We start from the raw sequence: 27,198 nt of genomic DNA, 5'->3' as shown, positions 1-27,198 counted from the left end.
AAAAGCACAAAATGTCAAGATCGCAGGCAGTGCTCTCTTTGACGTTACTGACGTCAAAGATTGGTCCATTTTGTTCCAAAAATGTGTTATGCAAAAGTTGACCCGCTGGTGGCGCTATAACAGGCCAATGTGAGAAGGTTGGTATCTGTTCCTTGACCTATTGGGAATGTGCTTGCAAGATTTCACGCACATCCCAGGCTGTGTTCATGATTTGAGGTGTTTTTGGCTTTGGACACTTTATCGCTGCTTGCAGCTATATTTATTATTATTATTTTATAATTTTTTTGTGTGCACTTCATAGGCATGTTAGATAAAGGTCCTTAGATTGCGTGTAGAATGTTTCATGCAAATTGCAAAAAAAAATCCTAGAATAAAAACGGGTTTAAGCGTTTTACAAACTGCTCAAAATTATATAGCGCTCCCCTTTGGCCATTTGGGGTAATATTGGTTTCAGTGATATTTGAACTAACCCTCTACACTATTTTGTCATGAAAATGTGACTTTGCTTGTATGTTTTAGAGGCAGAAGAATAATTTGCATAAAAATGCAATATTGTTTGAATTATTTAAAAAAGCATGTTTCAATGTTAAAGAAATCCGATCTGACAGATCTTTAGATATCGGTCCAAAGTTCATGTAAAAAAAGTTTTGTGCACGTGACGCGAAAATTCCAGAATAAAAGCGGGTTTACGCGTTTTACAAACTGCTCAATATGGCGGAAAATCGAAGGGCGGAGCTTACTTAACAACGACACAGATGTCTTCCGCTTGAGTCAAAGCACGCGTGTAACAAGTTGCATGTCTTCAAACAAAACGAGTCATGACTTATGCCCGTTTGAAGTTTGAATTTTCAGACGCTTCGTATAGCGCCCCCCTTTGGCCGATTGGAATAAAATTGGTTTCAGTGATACTTTGACTAACCCTCCACATCTTTGCCAAATGCCATGAACGTGTAACTTTGCATGTATGATTTAGAGGCCGAAGAATAATTTGCATAAAACCGCAATATTGATTGAATTATTAAAAAATTATATTTCACTTTAAAAAAAATCTGGTTGATCAATCTGACCGTATTGGTCCAAAGTTCATGTGAAAAAGGTTTTGTGCACTTGACGCGAAAATCCCAGGAGGAGATAGATTTTTACTGTTTTTCATATAATTCCGAATTGTGGGAGACCTAAAGGTCAGAGGTCAAAAGTTAGAGGGTAAAAGTTGTTCGGCATGAGGAGACGCATACGTGTATACAGGTTTCATGGCTGTAACTAAAACACAGCATGAGCTATACCTGTTCAAAGTTCGCACTTTCGAAGGCTTCCTACAGCGCCACCATTTGGCTGATTGCTATAAAAAATAATAGCGCACTTCGCCACTGTAAACTGAACACATTGATGTTTTTATTTTCATTTTCTCACTAAGTATGTAGGAGTAGAAAGGAACCGAAGTTCCCGTCTACTGTCTGACTGACTGATAGATAAATAATGACAATATCTAAAGTGTGCTCGCCTTATAGGCGAGCCCACAACTAGAAAAATATTGTTCCTTCGAAACAATTGTGGGCTCGCTTCAAGCCAGAAAACAATGGCTATAAAAGCACAAAATGTCAAGATCGCAGGCAGTGCTCTCTTTGACGTTACTGACGTCAAAGATTGGTCCATTTTGTTCCAAAAATGTGTTATGCAAAAGTTGACCCGCTGGTGGCGCTATAACAGGCCAATGTGAGAAGGTTGGTATCTGTTCCTTGACCTATTGGGAATGTGCTTGCAAGATTTCACGCACATCCCAGGCTGTGTTCATGATTTGAGGTGTTTTTGGCTTTGGACACTTTATCGCTGCTTGCAGCTATATTTATTATTATTATTTTATAATTTTTTTGTGTGCACTTCATACGCATGTTAGATAAAGGTCCTTAGATTGCGTGTAGAATGTTTCATGCAAATTGCAAAAAAAAAATCCTAGAATAAAAACGGGTTTAAGCGTTTTACAAACTGCTCAAAATTATATAGCGCCCCCCTTTGGCCATTTGGGGTAAGATTGGTTTCAGTGATATTTGAACTAACCCTCTACACTATTTTGTCATGAACATGTGACTTTGCATGTATGTTTTAGAGGCAGAATAATAATTTGCATAAAAATGCAATATTGTTTGAATTATTTAAAAAAGCATGTTTCAATGTTAAAGAAATCCGATCTGACAGATCTTTAGATATCGGTCCAAAGTTCACGTAAAAAAAGTTTTGTGCACGTGACGCGAAAATTCCAGAATAAAAGCGGGTTTACGCGTTTTACAAACTGCTCAAAATGGCGGAAAATCGAAGGGCGGAGCTTACTTAACAACGACACAGATGTCTTCCGCTTGAGTCAAAGCACGCGTGTAACAAGTTGCATGTCTTCGAACGAAACGAGTCATGACTTATGCCCGTTTGAAGTTTGAATTTTCAGACGCTTCGTATAGCGCCCCCCTTTGGCCGATTGGAATAAAATTGGTTTCAGTGATACTTTGACTAACCCTCCACATCTTTGCCAAATGCCATGAACGTGTAACTTTGCATATATGATTTAGAGGCCGAAGAATAATTTGCATAAAACCGCAATATTGATTGAATTATTAAAAAATTATATTTCACTTTAAAAAAAATCTGGTTGATCAATCTGACCGTATTGGTCCAAAGTTCATGTGAAAAAAAGTTTTGTACGCTTAACGCAAAAATTCCAGGAGGAGATAGATTTTTACTGTTTATCATATAATTCCAAATTGTGGGAGACCTAAAGGTCAGAGGTCAAAAGTTAGAGGGTAAAAGTTGTTCGGCATGAGGAGACGCATAAGTGTATACAGGTTTCATGGCTGTACGTATAACAGAGCATGAGCTCTACCTGTTCAAAGTTCGCACTTTCGAAGGCTTCCTACAGCGCCACCATTTGGCCGATTGCTATAAAAAATAATAGCACACTTCGCCACTGTAAACTGAACACATTGATGTTTTTATTTTCATTTTCTCACTAAGTATGTAGGAGTAGAAAGGAACCGAAGTTTTGAGGAGAACTTGATATGACGGTTAGATATTGTCACTAGAAAAATATTGTTCCTTCGAAACAATTGTGGGCTCGCTTCAAGCCAGAAAACAATGGCTATAAAAGCACAAAATGTCAAGATCGCAGGCAGTGCTCTCTTTGACGTTACTGACGTCAAAGATTGGTCCATTTTGTTCCAAAAATGTGTTATGCAAAAGTTGACCCGCTGGTGGCGCTATAACAGGCCAATGTGAGAAGGTTGGTATCTGTTCCTTGACCTATTGGGAATGTGCTTGCAAGATTTCACGCACATCCCAGGCTGTGTTCATGATTTGAGGTGTTTTTGGCTTTGGATACTTTATCGCTGCTTGCAGCTATATTTATTATTATTATTTTATAATTTTTTTGTGTGCACTTCATAGGCATGTTAGATAAAGGTCCTTAGATTGCGTGTAGAATGTTTCATGCAAATTGCAAAAAAAATCCTAGAATAAAAACGGGTTTAAGTGTTTTACAAACTGCTCAAAATTATATAGCGTCCCCCTTTGGCCATTTGGGGTAAGATTAGTTTCAGTGATATTTGAACTAACCCTCTACACTATTTTGTCATGAAAATGTGACTTTGCATGTATGTTTTAGAGGCAGAAGAATAATTTGCATAAAACTGCAACATTCATTGAATTTATTTAAAAAAGCATGTTTCAATTTTAAAGAAATCCGATCTGACAGATCTTTAGATATCGGTCCAAAGTTCACGTAAAAAAGGTTTTGTGCACGTGGAGCGAAAATTCCAGAATACAAGCGGGTTTACGCGTTTTACAAACTGCTCAATATGGCGGAAAATCGAAGGGCGGAGCTTTCTTAACAACGACACAGATGTCTTCCGCTCGAGTCAAAGCACGCGTGTAACAAGTTGCATGTCTTCAAACAAAACGAGTCATGACTTATGCCCGTTTGAAGTTTGAATTTTCAAACGCTTCGTATAGCGCCCCCCTTTGGCCGATTGGAATAAAATTGGTTTCAGTGATACTTTGACTAACCCTCCACATCTTTGCCAAATGCCATGAACGTGTAACTTTGCATGTATGATTTAGAGGCCGAAGAATAATTTGCATAAAACCGCAATATTGATGGAATTATTACAAAATTATATTTCACTTTAAAAAAAATCTGGTTGATCAATCTGACCGTATTGGTCCAAAGTTCATGTGAAAAAAGTTTCGTGCACTTGACGCGAAAATCCCAGGAGGAGATAGATTTTTACTGTTTTTCATATAATTCCGAATTGTGGGAGACCTAAAGGTCAGAGGTCAAAAGTTAGAGGGTAAAAGTTGTTCGGCATGAGGAGACGCATAAGTGTATACAGGTTTCATGGCTGTATTTATAACACAGCATGAGCTATACCTGTTCAAAGATCGCACTTTCGAAGGCTTCCTACAGCGCCACCATTTGGCCGATTGCTATAAAAAATAATAGCACACTTTGCCACTGTAAACTGAACACATTGATGTTTTTATTTTCATTTTCTCACTAAGTATGTAGGAGTAGAAAGGAACCGAAGTTCCCGTCTACAGTATGATAGATAAACTAGAAAAGTATTGTTCCTTCGAAACAATTGTGGGCTCGCTTCAAGCCAGAAAACAATGGCTATAAAAGTACAAAATGTCAAGATCGCAGGCAGTGCTCTCTTTGACGTTACTGACGTCAAAGATTGGTCCATTTTGTTCCAAAAATGTGTTGTGCAAAAGTTGACCCGCTGGTGGCGCTATAACAGGCCAATGTAAGAAGGGTGGTATCTGTTCCTTGACCTATTGGGAATGTGCTTGCACGATTTCACGCACATTGCAGGCTGTGTTCATGATTTGAGGTGTTTTTGGCTTTGGCCACTTTATCGCTGCTTGCAGCTATATTCAATATATATTTTTTTTTGTGTGTGTGTGCAGGCTGTGCACTTCATAGGCATATTAGATAAAGGTCCTTAGATTGTGTGTAGAATGTTTCATGCAAATTGCAAAAAAAATCCTAACGGGTTTAAGCGTTTCGCAAACTGCTCAAAATGATATAGCGCCCCCCTTTGGCCAATTGGGGTAAGATTGGTTTTAGTGATATTTGGACTAACACTCTACATCTTTACCAAATGCCAAGAACATGTTACTTTGCATGTATGATTTAGAGGCAGAAGAATAATTTGCATAAAACTGCAATATTCATTGAATTTATTTAAAAAAGCATGTTTCAATTTTAAAGAAATCCGATCTGACAGATCTTTAGATATCGGTCCAAAGTTCACGTAAAAAAAGTTTTGTGCACGTGGAGCGAAAATTCCAGAATAAAAGCGGGTTTACGCGTTTTACAAACTGCTCAAAATGGCGGAAAATCGAAGGGCGGAGCTTACTTAACAACGACACAGATGTCTTCCGCTTGAGTCAAAGCACGCGTGTAACAAGTTGCATGTCTTCAAACGAAACGAGTCATGACTTATGCCCGTTTGAAGTTTGAATTTTCAAACGCTTCGTATAGCGCCCCCCTTTGGCCGATTGGAATAAAATTGGTTTCAGTGATACTTTGACTAACCCTCCACATCTTTGCCAAATGCCATGAACGTGTAACTTTGCATGTATGATTTAGAGGCAGAAGAATAATTTGCATAAAACCGCAATATTAATTGAATTATTAAAAAATTATGTTTCACTTTAAAAAAAATCTGGTTGATCAATCTGACCGTATTGGTCCAAAGTTCATGTGAAAAAAGTTTCGTGCGCGTAACGAAAAAAACCCAGGAGGAGATAGATTTTTACTGTTTTTCATATTATTCCGAATTGTGGGAGACCTAAAGGTCAGAGGTCAAAAGTTAGAGGGTAAAAGTTGTTCGGCATGAGGAGACGCATACGTGTATACAGGTTTCATGGCTGTACCTAAAACACAGCATGAGCTATACCTGTTCAAAGTTCGCACTTTCGAAGGCTTCCTACAGCGCCACCATTTGGCCGATTGCTGTATAAAATAATAGCACACTTCGCCACTGTAAGCTGAACAAATTGATGTTTTTATTTTCATTTTCTCACTAAGTATGTAGGAGTAGAAAGGAACCGAAGTTCCCGTCTACTGATTGCCTGATAGATAAATAAATAATGACAATACCTAAAGTGTGCTCGCCTATAGGCGAGCCCACAACTAGAAAAATATTGTTCCTTCGAAACAATTGTGGGCTCGCTTCAAGCCAGAAAACAATGGCTATAAAAGTACAAAATGTCAAGATCGCAGGCAGTGCTCTCTTTGACGTTACTGACGTCAACGATTGGTCCATTTTGTTCCAAAAATGTGTTGTGCAAAAGTTGACCCGCTGGTGGCGCTATAACAGGCCAATGTAAGAAGGGTGGTATCTGTTCCTTGACCTATTGGGAATGTGCTTGCAAGATTTCACGCACATTGCAGGCTGTGTTCATGATTTGAGGTGTTTTTGGCTTTGGCCACTTTATCGCTGCTTGCAGCTATATTCATTATTATAATTTTTTTGTGTGTGTGCACTTCATAGGCATATTAGATAAAGGTCCTTAGATTGTGTGTAGAATGTTTCATGCAAATTGCAAAAAAAAAATCCTAACGGGTTTAAGCGTTTCACAAACTGCTCAAAATGATATAGCGCCCCCCTTTGTTCAATTGGGGTAAGATTGGTTTTAGTGATATTTGGACTAACACTCTACATCTTTGCCAAATGCCATGAACATGTTACTTTGCATGTATGATTTAGAGGCAGAAGAATAATTTGCATAAAACTGCAATATTCATTGAATTTATTTAAAAAAGCATGTTTCAATTTTAAAGAAATCCGATCTGACAGATCTTTAGATATCGGTCCAAAGTTCACGTAAAAAAAGTTTTGTGCACGTGGAGCGAAAATTCCAGAATAAAAGCGGGTTTACGCGTTTTACAAACTGCTCAATATGGCGGAAAATCGAAGGGCGGAGCTTACTTAACAACGACACAGATGTCTTCCGCTCGAGTCAAAGCACGCGTGTAACAACTTGCATGTCTTCAAACAAAACGAGTCATGACTTATGCCCGTTTGAAGTTTGAATTTTCAAACGCTTCGTATAGCGCCCCCCTTTGGCCGATTGGAATAAAATTGGTTTCAGTGATACTTTGACTAACCCTCCACATCTTTGCCAAATGCCATGAACGTGTAACTTTGCATGTATGATTTAGAGGCCGAAGAATAATTTGCATAAAACCACAATATTGATTGAATTATTAAAAAATTATATTTCACTTTAAAAAAAATCTGGTTGATCAATCTGACCGTATTGGTCCAAAGTTCATGTGAAAAAAGTTTTGTGCACTTGATGCGAAAATCCCAGGAGGAGATAGATTTTTACTGTTTTTCATATAATTCCGAATTGTGGGAGACCTAAAGGTCAGAGGTCAAAAGTTAGAGGGTAAAAGTTGTTCGGCATGAGGAGACGCATACGTGTATACAGGTTTCATGGCTGTAACTAAAACACAGCATGAGCTATACCTGTTCAAAGTTCGCACTTTCGAAGGCTTCCTACAGCGCCACCATTTGGCTGATTGCTATAAAAAATAATAGCGCACTTCGCCACTGTAAACTGAACACATTGATGTTTTTATTTTCATTTTCTCACTAAGTATGTAGGAGTAGAAAGGAACCGAAGTTCCCGTCTACTGTCTGACTGACTGATAGATAAACTAGAAAAATATTGTTCCTTCGAAACAATTGTGGGCTCGCTTCAAGCCAGAAAACAATGGCTATAAAAGCACAAAATGTCAAGATCGCAGGCAGTGCTCTCTTTGACGTTACTGACGTCAAAGATTGGTCCATTTTGTTCCAAAAATGTGTTGTGCAAAAGTTGACCCGCTGGTGGCGCTATAACAGGCCAATGTGAGAAGGTTGGTATCTGTTCCTTGACCTATTGGGAATGTGCTTGCAAGATTTCACGCACATCCCAGGCTGTGTTCATGATTTGAGGTGTTTTTGGCTTTGGACACTTTATCGCTGCTTGCAGCTATATTTATTATTATTATTTTATAATTTTTTTGTGTGCACTTCATAGGCATGTTAGATAAAGGTCCTTAGATTGCGTGTAGAATGTTTCATGCAAATTGCAAAAAAAATCCTAGAATAAAAACGGGTTTAAGCGTTTTACAAACTGCTCAAAATTATATAGCGCCCCCCTTTGGCCATTTGGGGTAAGATTGGTTTCAGTGATATTTGAATTAACCCTCTACACTATTTTGTCATGAAAATGTGACTTTGCATGTATGTTTTAGAGGCAGAAGAATAATTTGCATAAAAATGCAATATTGTTTGAATTATTTAAAAAAGCATGTTTCAATGTTAAAGAAATCCGATCTGACAGATCTTTAGATATCGGTCCAAAGTTCACGTAAAAAAAGTTTTGTGCACGTGACGCGAAAATTCCAGAATAAAAGCGGGTTTACGCGTTTTACAAACTGCTCAAAATGGCGGAAAATTGAAGGGCGGAGCTTACTTAACAACGACACATATGTCTTCCGCTTGAGTCAAAGCACGCGTGTAACAAGTTGCATGTCTTCAAACGAAACGAGTCATGACTTATGCCCGTTTGAAGTTTGAATTTTCAGACGCTTCGTATAGCGCCCCCCTTTGGCCGATTGGAATAAAATTGGTTTCAGTGATACCTTGACTAACCCTCTACATCTTTGCCAAATGCCATGAACGTGTAACTTTGCATGTATGATTTAGAGACCGAAGAATAATTTGCATAAAACCGCAATATTGATTGAATTATTAAAAAATTATATTTCACTTTAAAAAAAATCTGGTTGATCAATCTCACCGTATTGGTCCAAAGTTCATGTGAAAAAAGTTTCGTGCGCGTAACAAAAAAAACCCAGGAGGAGATAGATTTTTACTGTTTTTCATATTATTCCGAATTGTGGGAGACCTAAAGGTCAGAGGTCAAAAGTTAGAGGGTAAAAGTTGTTCGGCATGAGGAGACGCATACGTGTATACAGGTTTCATGCCTGTACCTCAAACACAGCATGAGCTATACCTGTTCAAATTTCGCACTTTCGAAGGCTTCGTGCAGCGCCACCATTTGGCCGATTGCTATAAAAAATAATAGCGCACTTCGCCACTGTAAACTGAACACATTGATGTTTTTATTTTCATTTTCTCACTAAGTATGTAGGAGTAGAAAGGAACCGAAGTTCCCGTCTACTGTCTGACTGACTGATAGATAAACTAGAAAAATATTGTTCCTTCGAAACAATTGTGGGCTCGCTTCAAGCCAGAAAACAATGGCTATAAAAGTACAAAATGTCAAGATCGCAGGCAGTGCTCTCTTTGACGTTACTGACGTCAACGATTGGTCCATTTTGTTCCAAAAATGTGTTGTGCAAAAGTTGACCCGCTGGTGGCGCTATAACAGGCCAATGTAAGAAGGGTGGTATCTGTTCCTTGACCTATTGGGAATGTGCTTGCAAGATTTCACGCACATTGCAGGCTGTGTTCATGATTTGAGGTGTTTTTGGCTTTGGCCACTTTATCGCTGCTTGCAGCTATATTCATTATTATAATTTTTTTGTGTGTGTGCACTTCATAGGCATATTAGATAAAGGTCCTTAGATTGTGTGTAGAATGTTTCATGCAAATTGCAAAAAAAAAATCCTAACGGGTTTAAGCGTTTCACAAACTGCTCAAAATGATATAGCGCCCCCCTTTGTTCAATTGGGGTAAGATTGGTTTTAGTGATATTTGGACTAACACTCTACATCTTTGCCAAATGCCATGAACATGTTACTTTGCATGTATGATTTAGAGGCAGAAGAATAATTTGCATAAAACTGCAATATTCATTGAATTTATTTAAAAAAGCATGTTTCAATTTTAAAGAAATCCGATCTGACAGATCTTTAGATATCGGTCCAAAGTTCACGTAAAAAAAGTTTTGTGCACGTGGAGCGAAAATTCCAGAATAAAAGCGGGTTTACGCGTTTTACAAACTGCTCAATATGGCGGAAAATCGAAGGGCGGAGCTTACTTAACAACGACACAGATGTCTTCCGCTCGAGTCAAAGCACGCGTGTAACAAGTTGCATGTCTTCAAACAAAACGAGTCATGACTTATGCCCGTTTGAAGTTTGAATTTTCAAACGCTTCGTATAGCGCCCCCCTTTGGCCGATTGGAATAAAATTGGTTTCAGTGATACTTTGACTAACCCTCCACATCTTTGCCAAATGCCATGAACGTGTAACTTTGCATGTATGATTTAGAGGCCGAAGAATAATTTGCATAAAACCGCAATATTGATTGAATTATTAAAAAATTATATTTCACTTTAAAAAAAATCTGGTTGATCAATCTGACCGTATTGGTCCAAAGTTCATGTGAAAAAAGTTTTGTGCACTTGATGCGAAAATCCCAGGAGGAGATAGATTTTTACTGTTTTTCATATAATTCCGAATTGTGGGAGACCTAAAGGTCAGAGGTCAAAAGTTAGAGGGTAAAAGTTGTTCGGCATGAGGAGACGCATACGTGTATACAGGTTTCATGGCTGTAACTAAAACACAGCATGAGCTATACCTGTTCAAAGTTCGCACTTTCGAAGGCTTCCTACAGCGCCACCATTTGGCTGATTGCTATAAAAAATAATAGCGCACTTCGCCACTGTAAACTGAACACATTGATGTTTTTATTTTCATTTTCTCACTAAGTATGTAGGAGTAGAAAGGAACCGAAGTTCCCGTCTACTGTCTGACTGACTGATAGATAAATAACTAGAAAAATATTGTTCCTTCGAAACAATTGTGGGCTCGCTTCAAGCCAGAAAACAATGGCTATAAAAGCACAAAATGTCAAGATCGCAGGCAGTGCTCTCTTTGACGTTACTGACATCAAAGTTTGTCCATTTTGTTCCAAAAATGTGTTGTGCAAAAGTTGACCCGCTGGTGGCGCTATAACAGGCCAATGTGAGAAGGTTGGTATCTGTTCCTTGACCTATTGGGAATGTGCTTGCAAGATTTCACGCACATCCCAGGCTGTGTTCATGATTTGAGGTGTTTTTGGCTTTGGACACTTTATCGCTGCTTGCAGCTATATTTATTATTATTATTTTATAATTTTTTTGTGTGCACTTCATAGGCATGTTAGATAAAGGTCCTTAGATTGCGTGTAGAATGTTTCATGCAAATTGCAAAAAAAATCCTAGAATAAAAACGGGTTTAAGCGTTTTACAAACTGCTCAAAATGATATAGCGCCCCCCTTTGGCCATTTGGGGTAAGATTGGTTTCAGTGATATTTGAACTAACCCTCTACACTATTTTGTCATGAAAATGTGACTTTGCATGTATGTTTTAGAGGCAGAAGAATAATTTGCATAAAAATGCAATATTGTTTGAATTATTTAAAAAAGCATGTTTCAATGTTAAAGAAATCCGATCTGACAGATCTTTAGATATCGGTCCAAAGTTCACGTAAAAAAAGTTTTGTGCACGTGGAGCGAAAATTCCAGAATAAAAGCGGGTTTACGCGTTTTACAAACTGCTCAAAATGGCGGAAAATTGAAGGGCGGAGCTTACTTAACAACGACACAGATGTCTTCCGCTCGAGTCAAAGCACGCGTGTAACAAGTTGCATGTCTTCAAACGAAACGAGTCATGACTTATGCCCGTTTGAAGTTTGAATTTTCAAACGCTTCGTATAGCGCCCCCCTTTGGCCGATTGGAATAAAATTGGTTTCAGTGATACTTTGACTAACCCTCCACATCTTTGCCAAATGCCATGAACGTGTAACTTTGCATGTATGATTTAGAGGCCGAAGAATAATTTGCATGAAACCGCAATATTGATTGAACTATTAAAAAATTATATTTCACTTTAAAAAAAATCTGGTTGATCAATCTCACCGTATTGGTCCAAAGTTCATGTGAAAAAAGTTTCGTGCGCGTAACAAAAAAAACCCAGGAGGAGATAGATTTTTACTGTTTTTCATATTATTCCGAATTGTGGGAGACCTAAAGGTCAGAGGTCAAAAGTTAGAGGGTAAAAGTTGTTCGGCATGAGGAGACGCATACGTGTATACAGGTTTCATGCCTGTACCTCAAACACAGCATGAGCTATACCTGTTCAAAGATCGCACTTTCGAAGGCTTCCTACAGCGCCACCATTTGGCCGATTGCTGTAAAAAGTAATAGCACACTTCACCACTGTAAACTGAACACATTGATGTTTTTATTTTCATTTTCTCACTAAGTATGTAGGAGTAGAAAGGAACCGAAAATCCCGTCTACTTACTAGATAAATAAATAAATAAATAATGACAATATCTAAAGTGTGCTCGCCAGGTACTGGCGAGCCCACAATGACAATATCTAAAGTGTGCTCGCCTTATAGGCGAGCCCACAATAATGACAATATCTAAAGTGTGCTCGCCTTATAGGCGAGCCCACAATAATGACAATATCTAAAGTGTGCTCGCCTTATAGGCGAGCCCACAATAATGATAAAACTTTATTTGTATAGCATATTCAAAAACGGGTTTGGAAAGTGCTTCACAGACATACCGGTAAGAGCAGCAAACAAGCAAAGTGAAATAAATAAAAAGGAAAGCTTGTCTGAGGACGACCTAAAGAGACACTGTGAAAGTCTAGTTGTCCATTCCTCTTGTTATTCTATAAAATGTCGTTTTTAAAATAAGTTTTAAAAGTGGACACTGAGGTAGTCCATCTAATATCCAGTTCAAGATTATTCCACAAGTTTGGAGCCCTTCCGAGCCTAGACCTGGGGACCGAGAGTAATAGCTTGACAGCGGGGAAGCCTTAGAGGGAGGGTCGTAAGGGGTCAGAAGGTCAGAGATGTAAGCAGGTGCAAGGCCGTTCAGTGATTTAAAAACAAACAATACAATTTCAAAATCAATTCTGAACGCCACGGGTAGCCAGTGCAGTGAGGCAAGAACCGGGGAAATGTGGTCATATTTTCTAGTTCTTCTAAGAACCCTAGCTGCAGTATGACTCTGAGGAAGTCACTCCTTCTTGCACCTTTAATAAGAAAAGGCTTTAACTGTCTGAGCTGCTCCAGTGTCAATTCTCTTCTTCTGCTGTTGTCCTGTGATGCACCTGGCTTGCTTGTTAGGCTGAGGCACGCTGCTAAACTCCCTTTCTTCTTATGAGAACCCTAGCTGCAGTACTTTGAACAAGTTGGAGGCGGTTCATTGTTTTTGAGGCAGTCCAGTCTGTTGTCCAGTTAGAATTACTCTCTACTAAACACTAAACTTACACTGCATAATGTCATAACTGTAATTTCTCATTGGGGGCTTACTGTAACATGAAAGTGATAGTTACTGTTACTTTCAGTCTCAGTCAAATTATTACCAATTATTATGCATGTCTTATATGAGCATGATAACATGCACACATGTACTTTACTTGTAACCTAATTATCAAAGCCAATAGTCAAGTCACTATCTACTGTAGGGCTTGGCCATAGTACACGCACAACTGCACAAAAACTAATTTTAAGTATTTCCCATTTTGTAAAATTATAAAGCATGAGTAATTACTGTAATAATGCTGGGTTGAAGAAAACTCACATTGAGCCATAAACCCCACAGGAATATTTCATTAATTTCTTTTCTTTTTTTTTTCCCATCTTGGTGGGTGTGGAAATGTGCTGATCTGCCAATTTCTGATGAGATAAAAGCCATGGAGATGCTCAGTTATCAGCAGAGCTATTCTGGTATTGTCAATAGCGTTGCTATCTTGTTTGATTACTTTACATAAGACACTGCTTATTTTTTCCCCCCTCTTTTTTTAAGATGATATTTTGGGGGCTTTTTATTCCTTTATTGTTAGTGAAGTGAAGTTGGACAGGGAAATGGGAAGAGAGAGATGGGGAGTGACACGCAGCAAACGCAGATTGGATTGGTACTCGAACCCGCAACGCGCTGTCAGGATAATTTAGTGTCTAAGTGCCTGGACTGCTGGCCTAGTGGTCCGGGACAAGATACTTACAGGTCCATTTGGTTCCATTTGTACACTCTCAGTGTTATGTGGGTCCTTGCAAATGAAACATTTGAGAACCACATTAGTGGACTCCTAATGTGCCATTAGTGTCATAGTAAATAAGTGTAATATATATTCAGAAGAAAAGGTGGAGACTGACATTCAGTAATTGGGCCTTATGATGAAAATAAGAAGATTATAATGGTGTAAAAAAGAAAATCTAGAATTTGCCACAGACAAAACCAAGTCTTGCCACATTTGTCCATGTACGGACATGTTGATGAACCCTGGAAATGGGGAGAGACCCCCGCTCTCTGGCTGATACCGACAATAAGCCGCTCCAACCTACAGTACGTATAGTGGGGGATCCGTGGCCTAATAAATATCAAATGGGGGTCCTTGAAATTGAAAAAAAGTTGAGACCTGACTTCATAAATCTCCTACCTACAGTGTGGATATGTACTCACTACTCACCCACATGTGGACACAAACACCCTGTCTTGTGCACCTTGTCCACACGGCAACACGACAGATGACCTTTCAGCATGCCTGGATGAATAATAGAACTCATTTATAACAGCTGTTCTTGAAGCCCTATGGTACGCCATGTTGTTATAAACTGACCAACGGGGTTAGTACGACCATTAGGAATTCTACCACCACTTCCTTTAACCACTTAAGCCCTATATCGTCACTGTCGGGCAGAAACCTTGTATCTCCAAGTTTCAAATGTGTATGTTCTTTCGCAAAGTAAAGCCCTGCTTCGTCATACAAGTCCTTCGCACAAAGGTAGTGACAACAGCAGATCACAACGCCTCGCACCGCTGTTTTCACTAGTTTAAATCATTTTGATAAATGCAAAACGAACGGTTTTGGACATACAAGGTTTCCACCCGACAACGACGATATGTTGTCGTATGACTAATAGCGGAAATAGCCTATCTACAAGTTCAAGGTCGTAGATCGGCTATTTTTAAATATTTTAGTCTGTAATAATGACATGCCCATCCCCAAGTAGGTACGCCAGGTTGAGTATCACATTCTAGACAAGAACACTGCATGGCTGGCTGAGCGTCTGTCACACCTTCAATCTGTTAAATATGTAACACTCAATCAGCATAAGAATTCCATTTTCTGTGCTGTGGCTCAGAACAGGGCGAGGGTAATGTCATACCATCATGGAAATCCCCGACACGGTACATTTATGAAGAGGCTCTTATGAATAAACCCAAGAGGTGTTGACCCCTGTTTTAAATTCCAATAGGTTACACTGGAACCTACAACTGTATACTACTGTATATATAACAAAACACAAAATCTGCATAATTGTGGTTATGAAATATTGATTTCACTCATCTGGAGAAAAAAAAATGCCTCTACAGTGAGAATGTTGTACACAATTCTATGAGATCAAATTGGTATGGATACTGTATTAAAGAGAACTAACAGCAAAATGACAGTATACGCCATTTCTCACTAACTGTTGTCCAGCTGCAGTTGTGCTTTCCTCTATGCCGTTTTATTGGTTCACTGTCATACGCTCTTCTTTCTATTTAGGGTGTCCTGCAGAGAATAGCAGTCCAGAGTGTAGGAACCCTTTTAACGTCTTCCAGGGCTGCATGCGGTTCCTGACTCTGAATGGCAAACCTGTGGATTTGATCCTGGTGCAGCAACGGCTACTGGGAAATTACAGCCATCTGCAGATTGACATGTGTGGCATCATTGACAGGTCAGTACCCCAACCCACACCTAAACACAAGTTTTGTTGTCTTTATTTACATTAATTTTTTTTCATTTTTTTTTCAGTTGTCCTTGTGACTTGTGATCTTAAACATTGTTAACATATCGTCGTTGTCGGGTGAAAAACGTGTATGTCCAAAACCGTTCGTTTTGCATTTGCCATTTTAAAAATAATTTAAAATAGTGAAAACAGCCGGTCTGCAAGTGCTTGTACATCTGCTGTTTTCACTAATTTTGTGCGATGGCCTTGTATGATGAAGCAGGGCTTTACTTTGCGAAAGAACATACAAATTTGAAACTTGGAGATACAAGGTTTCCACCCGACGACGAGGATATGTACAGTACAGTACCTTATTTGTATCTCTGTATGCTGGTTACCTGTCCACAGCTGCTAAGAAAATGATACCGTATGTTATTTAATATTTCAACAAATGCTTGTTACGGAGTTCAGAGGAAACCCAAACGCGGCAGAACACAGGCGAGGGATAAGGTGAGGTTTAAGACGGTTTATTTGCAGAGGATGGCTGGGAGTTGAGGAGTGATGGTGAATGGCAGGCACTGGCAGGCAAGCGAGCAGGCAGGCAGGCAGCCAGACGAGCAAAGGAGAGACCATTAGTACAAGCTTTACTAATCAGTAGACTCAGGAGGTCTGAAGCGTGTCACTACCACTGCAGCCGAAAAAAACGATCTTATGATGAGTGGGTGAAGAGCTGGGGTGTACAGTATGTGCTGGAGAGGTGATGGATGACAGGTGTGTTGGCTGAGGAAGGTGAGGAGCTGATTGCAGGCAGGTGTGCAGGATCCAGGTGGGTGAGTTGCAGGACAGAAAGGAACATACACACGCACGCACGCACGCACGCACGCACGCACGCACGCACACACAAAAGCCAACTTATGACTCACCGGTCTAGTGTCCTGCTTGACAAAACAGGTTTGAGGAGAAGTTATCGTTGTACATTTCTGCAAACGGACACTGACAGGTTGCGTGTCAACGTTGGCAAGTTGCATGACAACATTTAGGTTTATGGCTAGGTACGTTGCATGTCAATGCTTTTGTGATAAACAAAAAGTCCAGTTTCAGCGCTTTTTGTGTTTCGCAGAAACATACAGTAATGTTTTCTCTGCTGGCCAGGCAGGATCAAAGCTGATAAAGCAGTTCATTCAGCAGTTTTCATTATTAGTAGTTGCATGTTTCAGTCCTAAACTCTTATCAGGTTTGTATTTCAACAATGTTCATGTGTAATAATATGTAGCCTACTCCCATCTCAAACTGCACCCTGGATATAAACATTTGAGCATGTAAGATACACTTAAAAATCACACCTGTGTGAACTGAGCGGTGGTCGTGGAGGCTGTGCAACAGCACTACTGGGTGGGTGCAGCGGGGTTAGTGTGCTTTACAATGCTGTAGTTTCTTCACACACTCTAATTTATTTGACCCTAAAACATTCAGTTTGTTAATAATAATAATAATACTTGACCACACATGCTGACCCACCCTTCCCCCCTGTGTGTGTGTGTGTGTGTGTGTGTGTGTGTGTGTGTGTGTGTGTGTGTGTGTGTGTGTGTGTGTGTGTGTGTGTGTGTGTGTGTGAGAACAACAGCGCCCCTCCCTTAACATGTGTGGTCAGAAAAGGTACTGCATGCTTGAGGCTACATACACGGACGGCCGGACGGACGGATACCCACACACACGGTCACGTATAGGAGACGGTGTGACCACCGCTCAAAAATGTGATAGTTTTGATTGATCTTTATTTACACAATCGTGCAACTGTGTGGATCTACGACAGAATGTCAAACAGTTCAATCCCTAATCATATTTCACTTTATTTAATTTTACTTTCTTTATCTGTTACAGTATGTTCTGTGGAAGGAAATTAACTAGTAAGACACCTCAGGGCGACAAGCGACCTCGCCCATCAGGGCCCTGATGTGTACATCAGGGATGTGGACATCAGGGATCTCCATATATGGGCATAAAAGGGATTTGTTCCTCTGGCATCACAGGGATCTCCATAGCTCCATATATGGGCCTAAAAGGGATCTGTTCCCCCTGGCATCACAGGGATCTCTCTAACAGAGAGATCATTAATATTGATGACATCAGGGAACTCCATATATGGGCATAAAAGGGATTCTGTTAGTGTGACATCACAGTGAAGCCAGAGCGTGATGTCAGAGTGGCAAACCCATTCTGGTAGAGTGGTTCCCCTGACATCACAGTGACATCAGAGCATGATGACATCATGATGACACATTTTTAAGGTCTATGAGTTTGCCCATACACGTGTACACGTCTACACACGGACAAGCTGTGACGTTTCTCATGGTAAACTGCGACCTTCGGTCGCGATAAAAGAATATTAATTCATTAAGCAAATACATCATCCAAAACAACATGACACTTGAGCAATAACAAACTACAATCCATTACCAGTGATCCAGCTACATTATTTAACATGTCATAAATAAGCAATTCACGTCGCTTCCATTTGGTTGGAAATTACCTTGAGTCACATTGGGATCTGTCATCAGTTTCTCCATATAGCCCACAAGTATGTTGCCTTAACATGGTCACTGTGACATAACATTACAGTAAATCAGGGGTCTTCAACGTTTTCAGGCCGGGGACCCCCAAACTGATGGGGAGATGGAGCAGGGATCCCCTACCACCTCGTAGGGTGGGGGGGTCGGGGCTACGATATATGTTTTATTTCAAACATGTAAAAAGTTACAGCGAGCAGGGTGGGCCGTACCACTACCATTTCTAAACATAGCCTACTACTTATTAACTGAGAACCAATGTCAATAATATCAACAATCTGTCAATTGCATAGTAATCATGTATTCAAAATGGATAGAATCATGATTTATTTTTTAACATAAATTTGAAAAATGAAAAAAAGAAAAAAAAAAACGTTTTTTTGTTTTTTTTTGTTTTTAACCAATAATTTCGCGGACCCCCTGCAGTACCTCCGCGGACCCCCTAGGGGTCGCGGACCCCCTGTTGAAGACCCCTGCAGTAAATGATTAATCTCATTCATTTCGGGGTTCTCATTTCTCTCAAGTCATTATATCTGCTGTGTGTGTGTATATCGTCGTTGTGTTGCATCTCGATGCTGTCAGGCACAAACCTTGTATCTCCATGTTTCACTTTTTCAATGAATGCAAGTTGCATAAAATAAGTGGAAATAGCAACTCTACAAGTTCACAATGTGACGTGTCACGAGTTTGTAGATCAGATTGCTATTTTTAAATTATTTTCTAAAGGAAAGTGGTTGTGTGTCTGTGGATTTTATAAATAATTAACCAATTATATGTATTAATAAGAGCGTATGACTAAATAATAACTACCGTACATTGAAACGCAGGTAATTTTCCCCCTTTTCTGAAAGCAGCGACAATATTCACTCTGTGCAGTGTCACGGCTTTTAATTGCTGTTTTCAGCACCTGAGCGTATTTAGACAGACAGGCAGGTAGACAGAGTCTGTGGGCACAATGAGTCACAGTAACAAATGAAAATAAGGGTCTCGTAAGGATAATGTCGTGAATGCAAAGTGCTGTAATGGTAGAAATCAAACTGCACAATCTGTCAGACTAAAAGGTGACTTTTCTGCACAGTCACCGATTCATACTAGTTCACATTTCCACACACATAGGCCTACAATACATAGAAATGTATCAATTTTTAAAGGTAGGGTAAGTGATTAAAACAAAAAGGTTTTTGTTAAAAGGCTAAAGCACTATATTCTGATAGTAATCATCTCTCCAGCGCTTTAATAAACAGAAAATATATTTTCAGGTAGGTGACAAAATGGCAGCCAATCAGAAGAGATTACCCATTTATCAGCTTAATCTTTATAGTGTTCCTGTTCCAATTCTGTCTGCTCATTTCTTTGTGTCCTCAGTCTCCTCACTTGCAATGTCACTTGTTTAATCTGTATCCTGACTGGGCTCTCTATCCTGTTAAAGAGCAGGAGATGGAGACTCCTGTTACTGAACAAACAGTCTATAGCAATGAGTACTATCAGAATATATAGCTATTTAACATTTATTTTTACCAAAGAAAATCACTTAGCCTACTTTTAACGAAGAGATTTTATAGAACCATGTAGTAAACAGTGTAGTTTCAGTAAACAGATTCCTGGTGTAAAACTATTATATCTAAAGATGATCCCCCTCCCCCCCTGAAGTGTGTGTGTGTGTGTGTGTGTGTGTGTGTGTGTGTGTGTGTGTGTGTGTGTGTGTGTGTGTGTGTGTGTGTGTGTGTGTGTGTGTGTGTGTGTGTGTGTGTGTGTGTGTGCGCGTGCGTGCGGCCCTACCTTGCCCGAAGATGTTGGGTCGGGTCGGGTATGGTCGGGTTTGGGAAGAATTTGAGAACTCTATCTATCATAGTAAAAGTAATAAAATAATAAAGAGATATATTTAATTTTTTCATTGAGCCCGAAGCCCTACCCGACCCGACTAAATAGCATTCATTTTAAACCATGCCCTACCCTAAATGTCGGGTCGGGGTCGGGTATGGTCGGGTTCGGGCAGGATTTGAGAACTCTAGATGACATTAATCCAATTGGCTCTTAATTTTTTGGTGGTATCCACCTGTTTCCGCCAGAATTATTTGTGGGACACATCCGGTTGACGTAGATCACACTCGGCTGCGACGCCGGAAATGCTGCACGCCTTCTGCGCAATGCACGATGGGACGTTGGAAACAGGTGGATACCACACAGTAAAGGGCTTTGCACACAGAGGCGTTTTTTTTAGCATGGAAAAAAATGAGAATTTCATTTTTTAAACGTAAACAATGATTCTCTATGACCTCATGCACACCGAATTTGCCATGTGGCAGGTGGCTGCGGCAGTGCGTTTTTTCCCGATCGAACCCAGTTCGATTCGTGGGTCTTGTCGCATGCGGTAAAAAATCATATACTCCTTTTATGACTCATTTCGGATCCGAAGTGTGGATTCCGCACAGCCTTGCACACCATAATCCAATGCATTTTAATCATGCAGCAAACGGGAAAAACGCAATGGTTGAAAATCGTGCCTGTGTGAAAGCCCTTAACACTTGTTATATTTGTGCAGTCTCGGTCGGAGAGGAATCAACACAGGATTTGACTGTGTAGTCCGAATGAATGGTTGCTGTCCAAGGTGCTGGAATCTCTCCTCAGCCTGATAGCATGGCTTGGTTGCTGTCCAGAGTGCTGAAATCCCTTCTCAGGCTGATAGCATTTTGTTGCACATTTTGACATCAAGTCGTTTGGAGACACATGTTTAACTGGAGACAAAATGTATGTCCCCTATGGGGATGGGACGATATGAAAATGTCATATCACGATTATTGTGACAAAAGAAATTGTGACGCGAATTACGATATTATCGCGATAATAAAAATCCATTATCCCGGGACGGAACATTTGCGTTGCGACGCGTTGTGAGCTTGTAGATTTTTTGGCTAAGACATTTGATAGAGAGTGAAAAAAAGACTGTATCAAGTACGTGTATTATAAGTACCTTTTACCAATTAGAGGGTTTTAACACATTGACCGCCATTTTAACATACCTCCGTACTCCCACCTGCCATTCGTCTCCATAGACTTCCATGTAATTGGGTGTGCACGGATCATGCACACCCATGCCTAGATAATGCACCACGTGTGTCCACATTGCTCACAGCTTTCAAACAAAAAAATCCGAATGGAAATCCGTTCAGGCATTCATGAGATAACAGCCACTATGTTTAACAAAAATGGCTGCCAAAATGGCTGCCATGCTTGAAAGATGGGGTTGCTATGGGGGTTAAACATGCAATTTCGCGATTGCTATCATGCCTACTCCATTTTTTGGGGTCAAAAAAAATTTTTGAATTTTTTTTTTTTTTTAATTCTCGGGACTATCGGGCCTGGCGGGGAAAGACATTGGAATAATCTCGGGACTATCGGGCCTGGCAGGGAATGAGTTAAATGGTACCAGATATGCTGCTCGGCAAATAAAAGGTGAATTGATCCAAGTGCATGACGGAGGATGATTTCACGATAAATTAAATCTCCACGATACGATTATCGTGAGTGTTTTTTTATCACGATAAAAGATAATATTGTGTATCGTCCCATCTCTAGTCCCCTATTTTATTTCACTCCAGTTTCATATGGTTAGATTCAGGTATTTTACTATGTGTGTGTGTATTTGGGTTGCTCTCAGAGCAGTGTATCTCTGAGTAGTGTGTTTTGAAGTGAGACTAATGAAGCGTGGCTCTTGGCTCTGTGTTAGTAGGAAAGGACCTACCTTGTGTCACCTTTCAGGCAGACCTTCATACAAGGTAAAAATACCATGGGAAGAAAACGAACAGTCATGGACACATGCACACACGTACACCTAGAGAGAGAGGAGGAAGGTTATCCAAGGTTTCCTTTAATCTCAGGTCAGATAAGTTTGCATTATATGCATGCACACGTACAGACGCACGCACGCTCACACGTGCACGTGCACGTGCACGCACGCACGCAGGCACGCACGCACACACACACACACACACACACACACATACACACACAGGTTGTCCTTCATGCTGCTCTTATTTGAAATGTATTTTCTGTCCTTTTGTGTGTGTGCGTGCGTGCTTGTGTTTGTGCGTACGTGTGTGTCTAGGTCTAGGAGCGGGTGCACAAGCAGACATAACGGATAAAAATACATACCTTTACCCCCATTCTGTCGCCACCTCTGTCTATTGTCTTTCTTTGTCTCCTTGTATTGGTTTTACCTCTCTCTCTCTCTCTCTCTCTCTCTCTCTCTATCCTTTCTTTGTCTCGCTGAATGGGAAGGTTTCAGAGGACGTTGCGGTATACAGCATAGCTTTCCCAGTAATGGTGTAGCCCACAAGCGATGGCATACGCTTGTCGGTTTAGCCAGAGGCAGCAATAAAACCTGGAGAGATTGGATACAAGCTGCTATGATCCACACCACAAGTCAGCAAACTGTTGGTTAAGCTTGGCCCTCATGAGAGATTTACAGTGGACACTGGACAGTGTTAGTTAAGAGTTAAGTTTGCAACTCTCTCCTGCCTCTTACTGCGAGCCAGTCACCCTAGAGATGTACAGTGGAACAAGCACTCTGGTAACAGGCTACCTACAATTAGGGATGGGACGATATGAACATTTCATATCACAATTATTGTGACAAAAGAAATCGCGATTTACGATATAACGATAATCAAAATTAGCAGATCTACAAGCTCACAACGCGTCACAACGGGACGCGCTGTGAGCTTGTAGATCGGCAATTTTTTTGACATTTGATAGAGAGTGAAAAAAAGACTGTATCAAGTACATATATTATAAGTACCTTTTACCAATTATAGAGCGTTTAAGTGGTACTGGATGTGCAGCTCGGCAAATAAATGGTGAAATAAAGGTGATCCCAGTGCATGATGGAGGACGATCACGATATATTAAATCTCCACTCCACGATATGATTATCGTGAGTGTTTTTTATCACGATAAACGATAATATCGCGTATCGTCCCATCCCTACCTACAATACAATAACACTCTGTTTGTTTGTATCATTCTATAGCTTTTCTGGCACAGACCATGTTTCTGTCTGCCTCTCTCTCTCTCTCTCTCTCTCGCTCTCTCGCTCTCTCTCTCTCTCTCTTACATTCTGGCCTTTCTTTGTTCTTTTCCTTCACACACACATTTTTAAATATGAAGCTGAAACTGTTATCCACAGTGATTTACAGTGAAATGATGACAACAGCAGATTGGATTGCTATCTCAAGCAGACAGTAATAGTTCAAGCAGTGGTCAAAGTCAAAGTCCATCTATAGATGCAGCAAATATTCCTCTGATCCTTGTGAGAGCCACTCCATCTCTCAGTGAAGGCAGCACTATGAAGGACGCATATGTTGATCTCATCTGAGCTCAGCTTTTTTTGGACTGCCAGACAGTGCTGACTCTCCCTTTCACATTCTCACATTATGCATTTCACAATAGAAGCTATCCATCAACAGACAAATAACATGCAGATCTTCAGTAAAGTGTTTTCTCTTTAAAACAACATTCTGGGACTAATTTTAATGAATAAAACATTATTTTAATCCATTTCTATGAGTATCATTAAAGTTATTTAATGCAGACGGCACACTGGTTTGGCACTGACATCTTCATTGTAGTTTGGACACTACTGGTTCTGGTTATGGCTTTAAGTGGATTAAGAAATTGCCTCAAACCATCTGGCAGTACATTGGACAGACACTGGTCTGTTACAACAAGGAGAATCCTTGTCTAAGATGAATTGAAAGGGCATTGTATTAGGGTGTAAAAAAATCACTGCGAGGCATTGTGAGCTTGTAGATCTGCTATTTTCAGCAAAGAGGCTTGGTTTAGAAGGGGAAAAGAGCAGATCAAGTCCAGAGCCAATGGTCAAGTTTACAAAGTATTGAGGGTTTAATGGTTAAATGTCTGAAAATACACATTAACATTAACACATATGGATTGGTCAAACTTTGCGAGTATTTGTGCCACCGAACACATATAAGAGACAGCGGTACATAGCAGTGTTGAAGCGGTGAATCCAGTTAGATTTGTGTTGGTTCCGGTGTGTAAAAGTGTTCTGCTGGACGATCCATCTGAAAGGAATAAAGGCATGCAGGCACGTTGTGGTGACAGTTGGACAGAAGGTGTACGCATTTGGAGGAGTCAGTGACGAGGACAGTGATCAGATTGATGTGCACATCTTCAACACAGTGTCTTTGCACTGGACAATGTTGCCCCCAGTGACACCTGTAAGCGGAGAACGTCACCTTGAGGTTCCCTCCAATTGCCAGGGCCACAGATACAAGATAGATAGAATAGTTAAAAGGACTCCTTGGCAATAAAATAGGCCTAATTGGCTAAGGCTTAGCCCATCATGTCATTCGAGTTCACCTGTTACCTGTTAGTCCCTATGTTTAAACCCTGTGTTTGAGTGTTCCTTGTCAGATTGTATCATGTTATCCTGTGTGTCATGATGTGTGCTTACCCACCTGATCTTGAATAGTTTTCATGAATTAAAACCCTACTCCAACCTTTTTTTTATTGCCAATATTAGGTCTCATGGACACACAAAAGTAGGTGTGGCCTATTTTATGGCCAAGGAGTCTTAACTGAGAATAAATGGTTGGAATGGACTCAGCAGCCCAAAAATACCATAATTACACACCTCATATGCTTAGGGTGACCATATTCTGAATCCCCAAAAAGAGGACACTCTACCCGGCATACAACACGCACGCACACACGCACGCACACACGCACGCACACACACACACACACACACATATTAGCCCAAAATAATCATATTTAAACAAGAGACCCCTCCACCCTTACGAGCACAAACAGTTGAGGCATTACATTTTGTATAACATGGTTCTATTGAGAAAATAGCAGATCTACATGCTTGGTAGATCGGCTATTTTCACAATTTCTGCCTCTAATATTTGTTTAATTTACCATTTTAGAGGTACTAAAGGTACTAAAAAGACCCTAAATTATCACTTTAGAAATGTGCATATACCTCATACTGTTGAGTGAGAAAACAATGTTGCACATTAAGTTAATCATCTGGGGACCCCTCAAAATAATTTGGGGACCCCCCTGGGTCCCGACCCACAGGTTGAGAACCACTGCCCTATACCACTAATATTATTAGTTATGTATTTATTTTTGAGGGGGTTCCAAATTGACCCTTTACAGATCCACTGATTTAAAGTGCTCTTGACTCCTGTATGAACGTTCAGCTTTGTATTACAAAGAAACTAAATAAAATATCTCTATTGGTTTCTTCAAACCACCGTATCTTCAGCTTTACAAGGTTGTACAAAATATTCTGTCAATTTAGTTAGCAGAAGAGCTTGTACTGCAGTGTCTAAATACCTTTAGTTGTGATGGTATGGACACAGAAGTGTCAGCTTTAATGCAGAGTGAACGCTCTGCTTCTCATTTGGTCACCAAGACGAAAACACTGGCACTTTTCGTTTATTTCATCAGTGTAAACGGCATTAATTGCGTTTGCAGTGCTATCGTTCGGCTGAATCGGCTCTGCGCAGCGTGAGCTGCCGAGCTCTGCTCTGAGTCTGATCTGAACAGCGACGCATCTGAACGAGACTGTCTGAGGGAGGGAGGGAGGGATCGCAGCGGAGACAGAGTAGTATGAATAATACAGGTTCCGGGGTTTGGGGTGGAAATCCGTCTATCACAGTTTGTTTACAAACGAACCACTGAACGTGCATTGTAAATGCCCATGATTTAACGCTGATATGCGCGAAACCCCGGATATTTGAAGGAATTTATAAAACCCCCCCGGACAGGCCGGACAGCCCCCTAAAAGAGGACATGTCCGGGCAAAAGAGGACGTATGGTTGGTCACCCTACATATGCTCATATTGTCCATTTTTTATTTTCCTCCCTTTAATGCCAGGCCCTCGGGATACCCCCAACTTTGATTGCCTCCCACAAAGTTTCTCGAGAGAGTTGTGATTGAAAAGGTTCAGAGGTGATAGTAGACACCTTTATGAACACATTTGTGAAGAAAGCTATTGGTAATGATTCAGTTCCCAGATTGGTCCAGCACTCGGCTAACTTTCCCTTACTTTATAATAAATGTTGAAAGAGAAGAGTGGAAGTCTTGTTTTGTTCAAGTTTCTCTCACAGCTGTTTTATTCATGCATTGCCAAAGGCCTTCCTTTAGAATCTTCTTCACACATGCTCACTTCACACTTTAGTTAGTTTTGAACAACAAAGTAAACAAAGTCTCTGTCTTCTCTCTCTCTCTGTGTCTCTGTACTGTATGTCTCTCTCTCTCTGTCTCTCTCTCTCCCAGGTGCTCGCCCAGTCATTGTGAGCATGGAAGCAGATGTAGTCAATCATGGAGTACTTTCCACTGTAACTGTTCCAACAGTGGCTACAGAGGAGCCACCTGCCACTCCTGTAAGCAATTGGAGCCAAGATTAAGACCCGGTCGTCTGTTGGCTCAGCTGCTTCAGTTCAAAGACCAAAGACGCACACGCACACGCACATGCACATGCACGTGTACTTGCACATGCACATGTTAAAATGCTTTCTACTAACACCACGGTTTACAGAATTCCCCCTGGTTTTCATTTGCACATTCGCCATGCTGGTTGGTGGTGGACATTTGTCAAACCTCTATTTTTGCCACGGACATACAAAATTAGTAGGCTTACACAAACACATAAAGAGCTAGCCATATCCATGGCCATTACACTGTAATGGTCATATGGCTATGGATATTTACAGGTCTGTAACTCTGAGTGTACAAATGGATGTGTCCATTTGGTTCCATTGGTACACTCTCAGGCCCCTTTTCCACCAAAAGAACTTTAGTTCTAGAACCAGTGCAGTTCAAGATTCTTATGATACACCTTCCGGGGTACAGCGTGGAAGTCT

General features: G+C 40.4%; 1 protein-coding gene across 1 annotated transcript in view; it reads left to right on the top strand.

The window, feature by feature from the left end:
* Positions 1 to 27,198, top strand: part of LOC308286435 (contactin-associated protein-like 4) — a gene marked incomplete at both ends in the record, with an annotated part of 145,620 nt that overhangs the window by 74,992 nt on the left and 43,430 nt on the right. The window contains 2 exons of the mRNA XM_080727455.1: positions 15,568 to 15,739; positions 26,612 to 26,718. Coding sequence (XP_080583581.1) covers positions 15,568 to 15,739; positions 26,612 to 26,718 — 279 coding nt within the window. The remainder of the gene's footprint in view (positions 1 to 15,567; positions 15,740 to 26,611; positions 26,719 to 27,198) is intronic.

Source organism: Nannobrachium achirus, assembly GCF_963921795.1.
Source record: "Nannobrachium achirus genome assembly, chromosome: 1".
Lineage (NCBI taxonomy): Eukaryota > Metazoa > Chordata > Actinopteri > Myctophiformes > Myctophidae > Nannobrachium > Nannobrachium achirus.
Note: the sequence above shows the minus strand (reverse complement) of the source record. Positions and strands in the feature narration are given on the sequence as shown.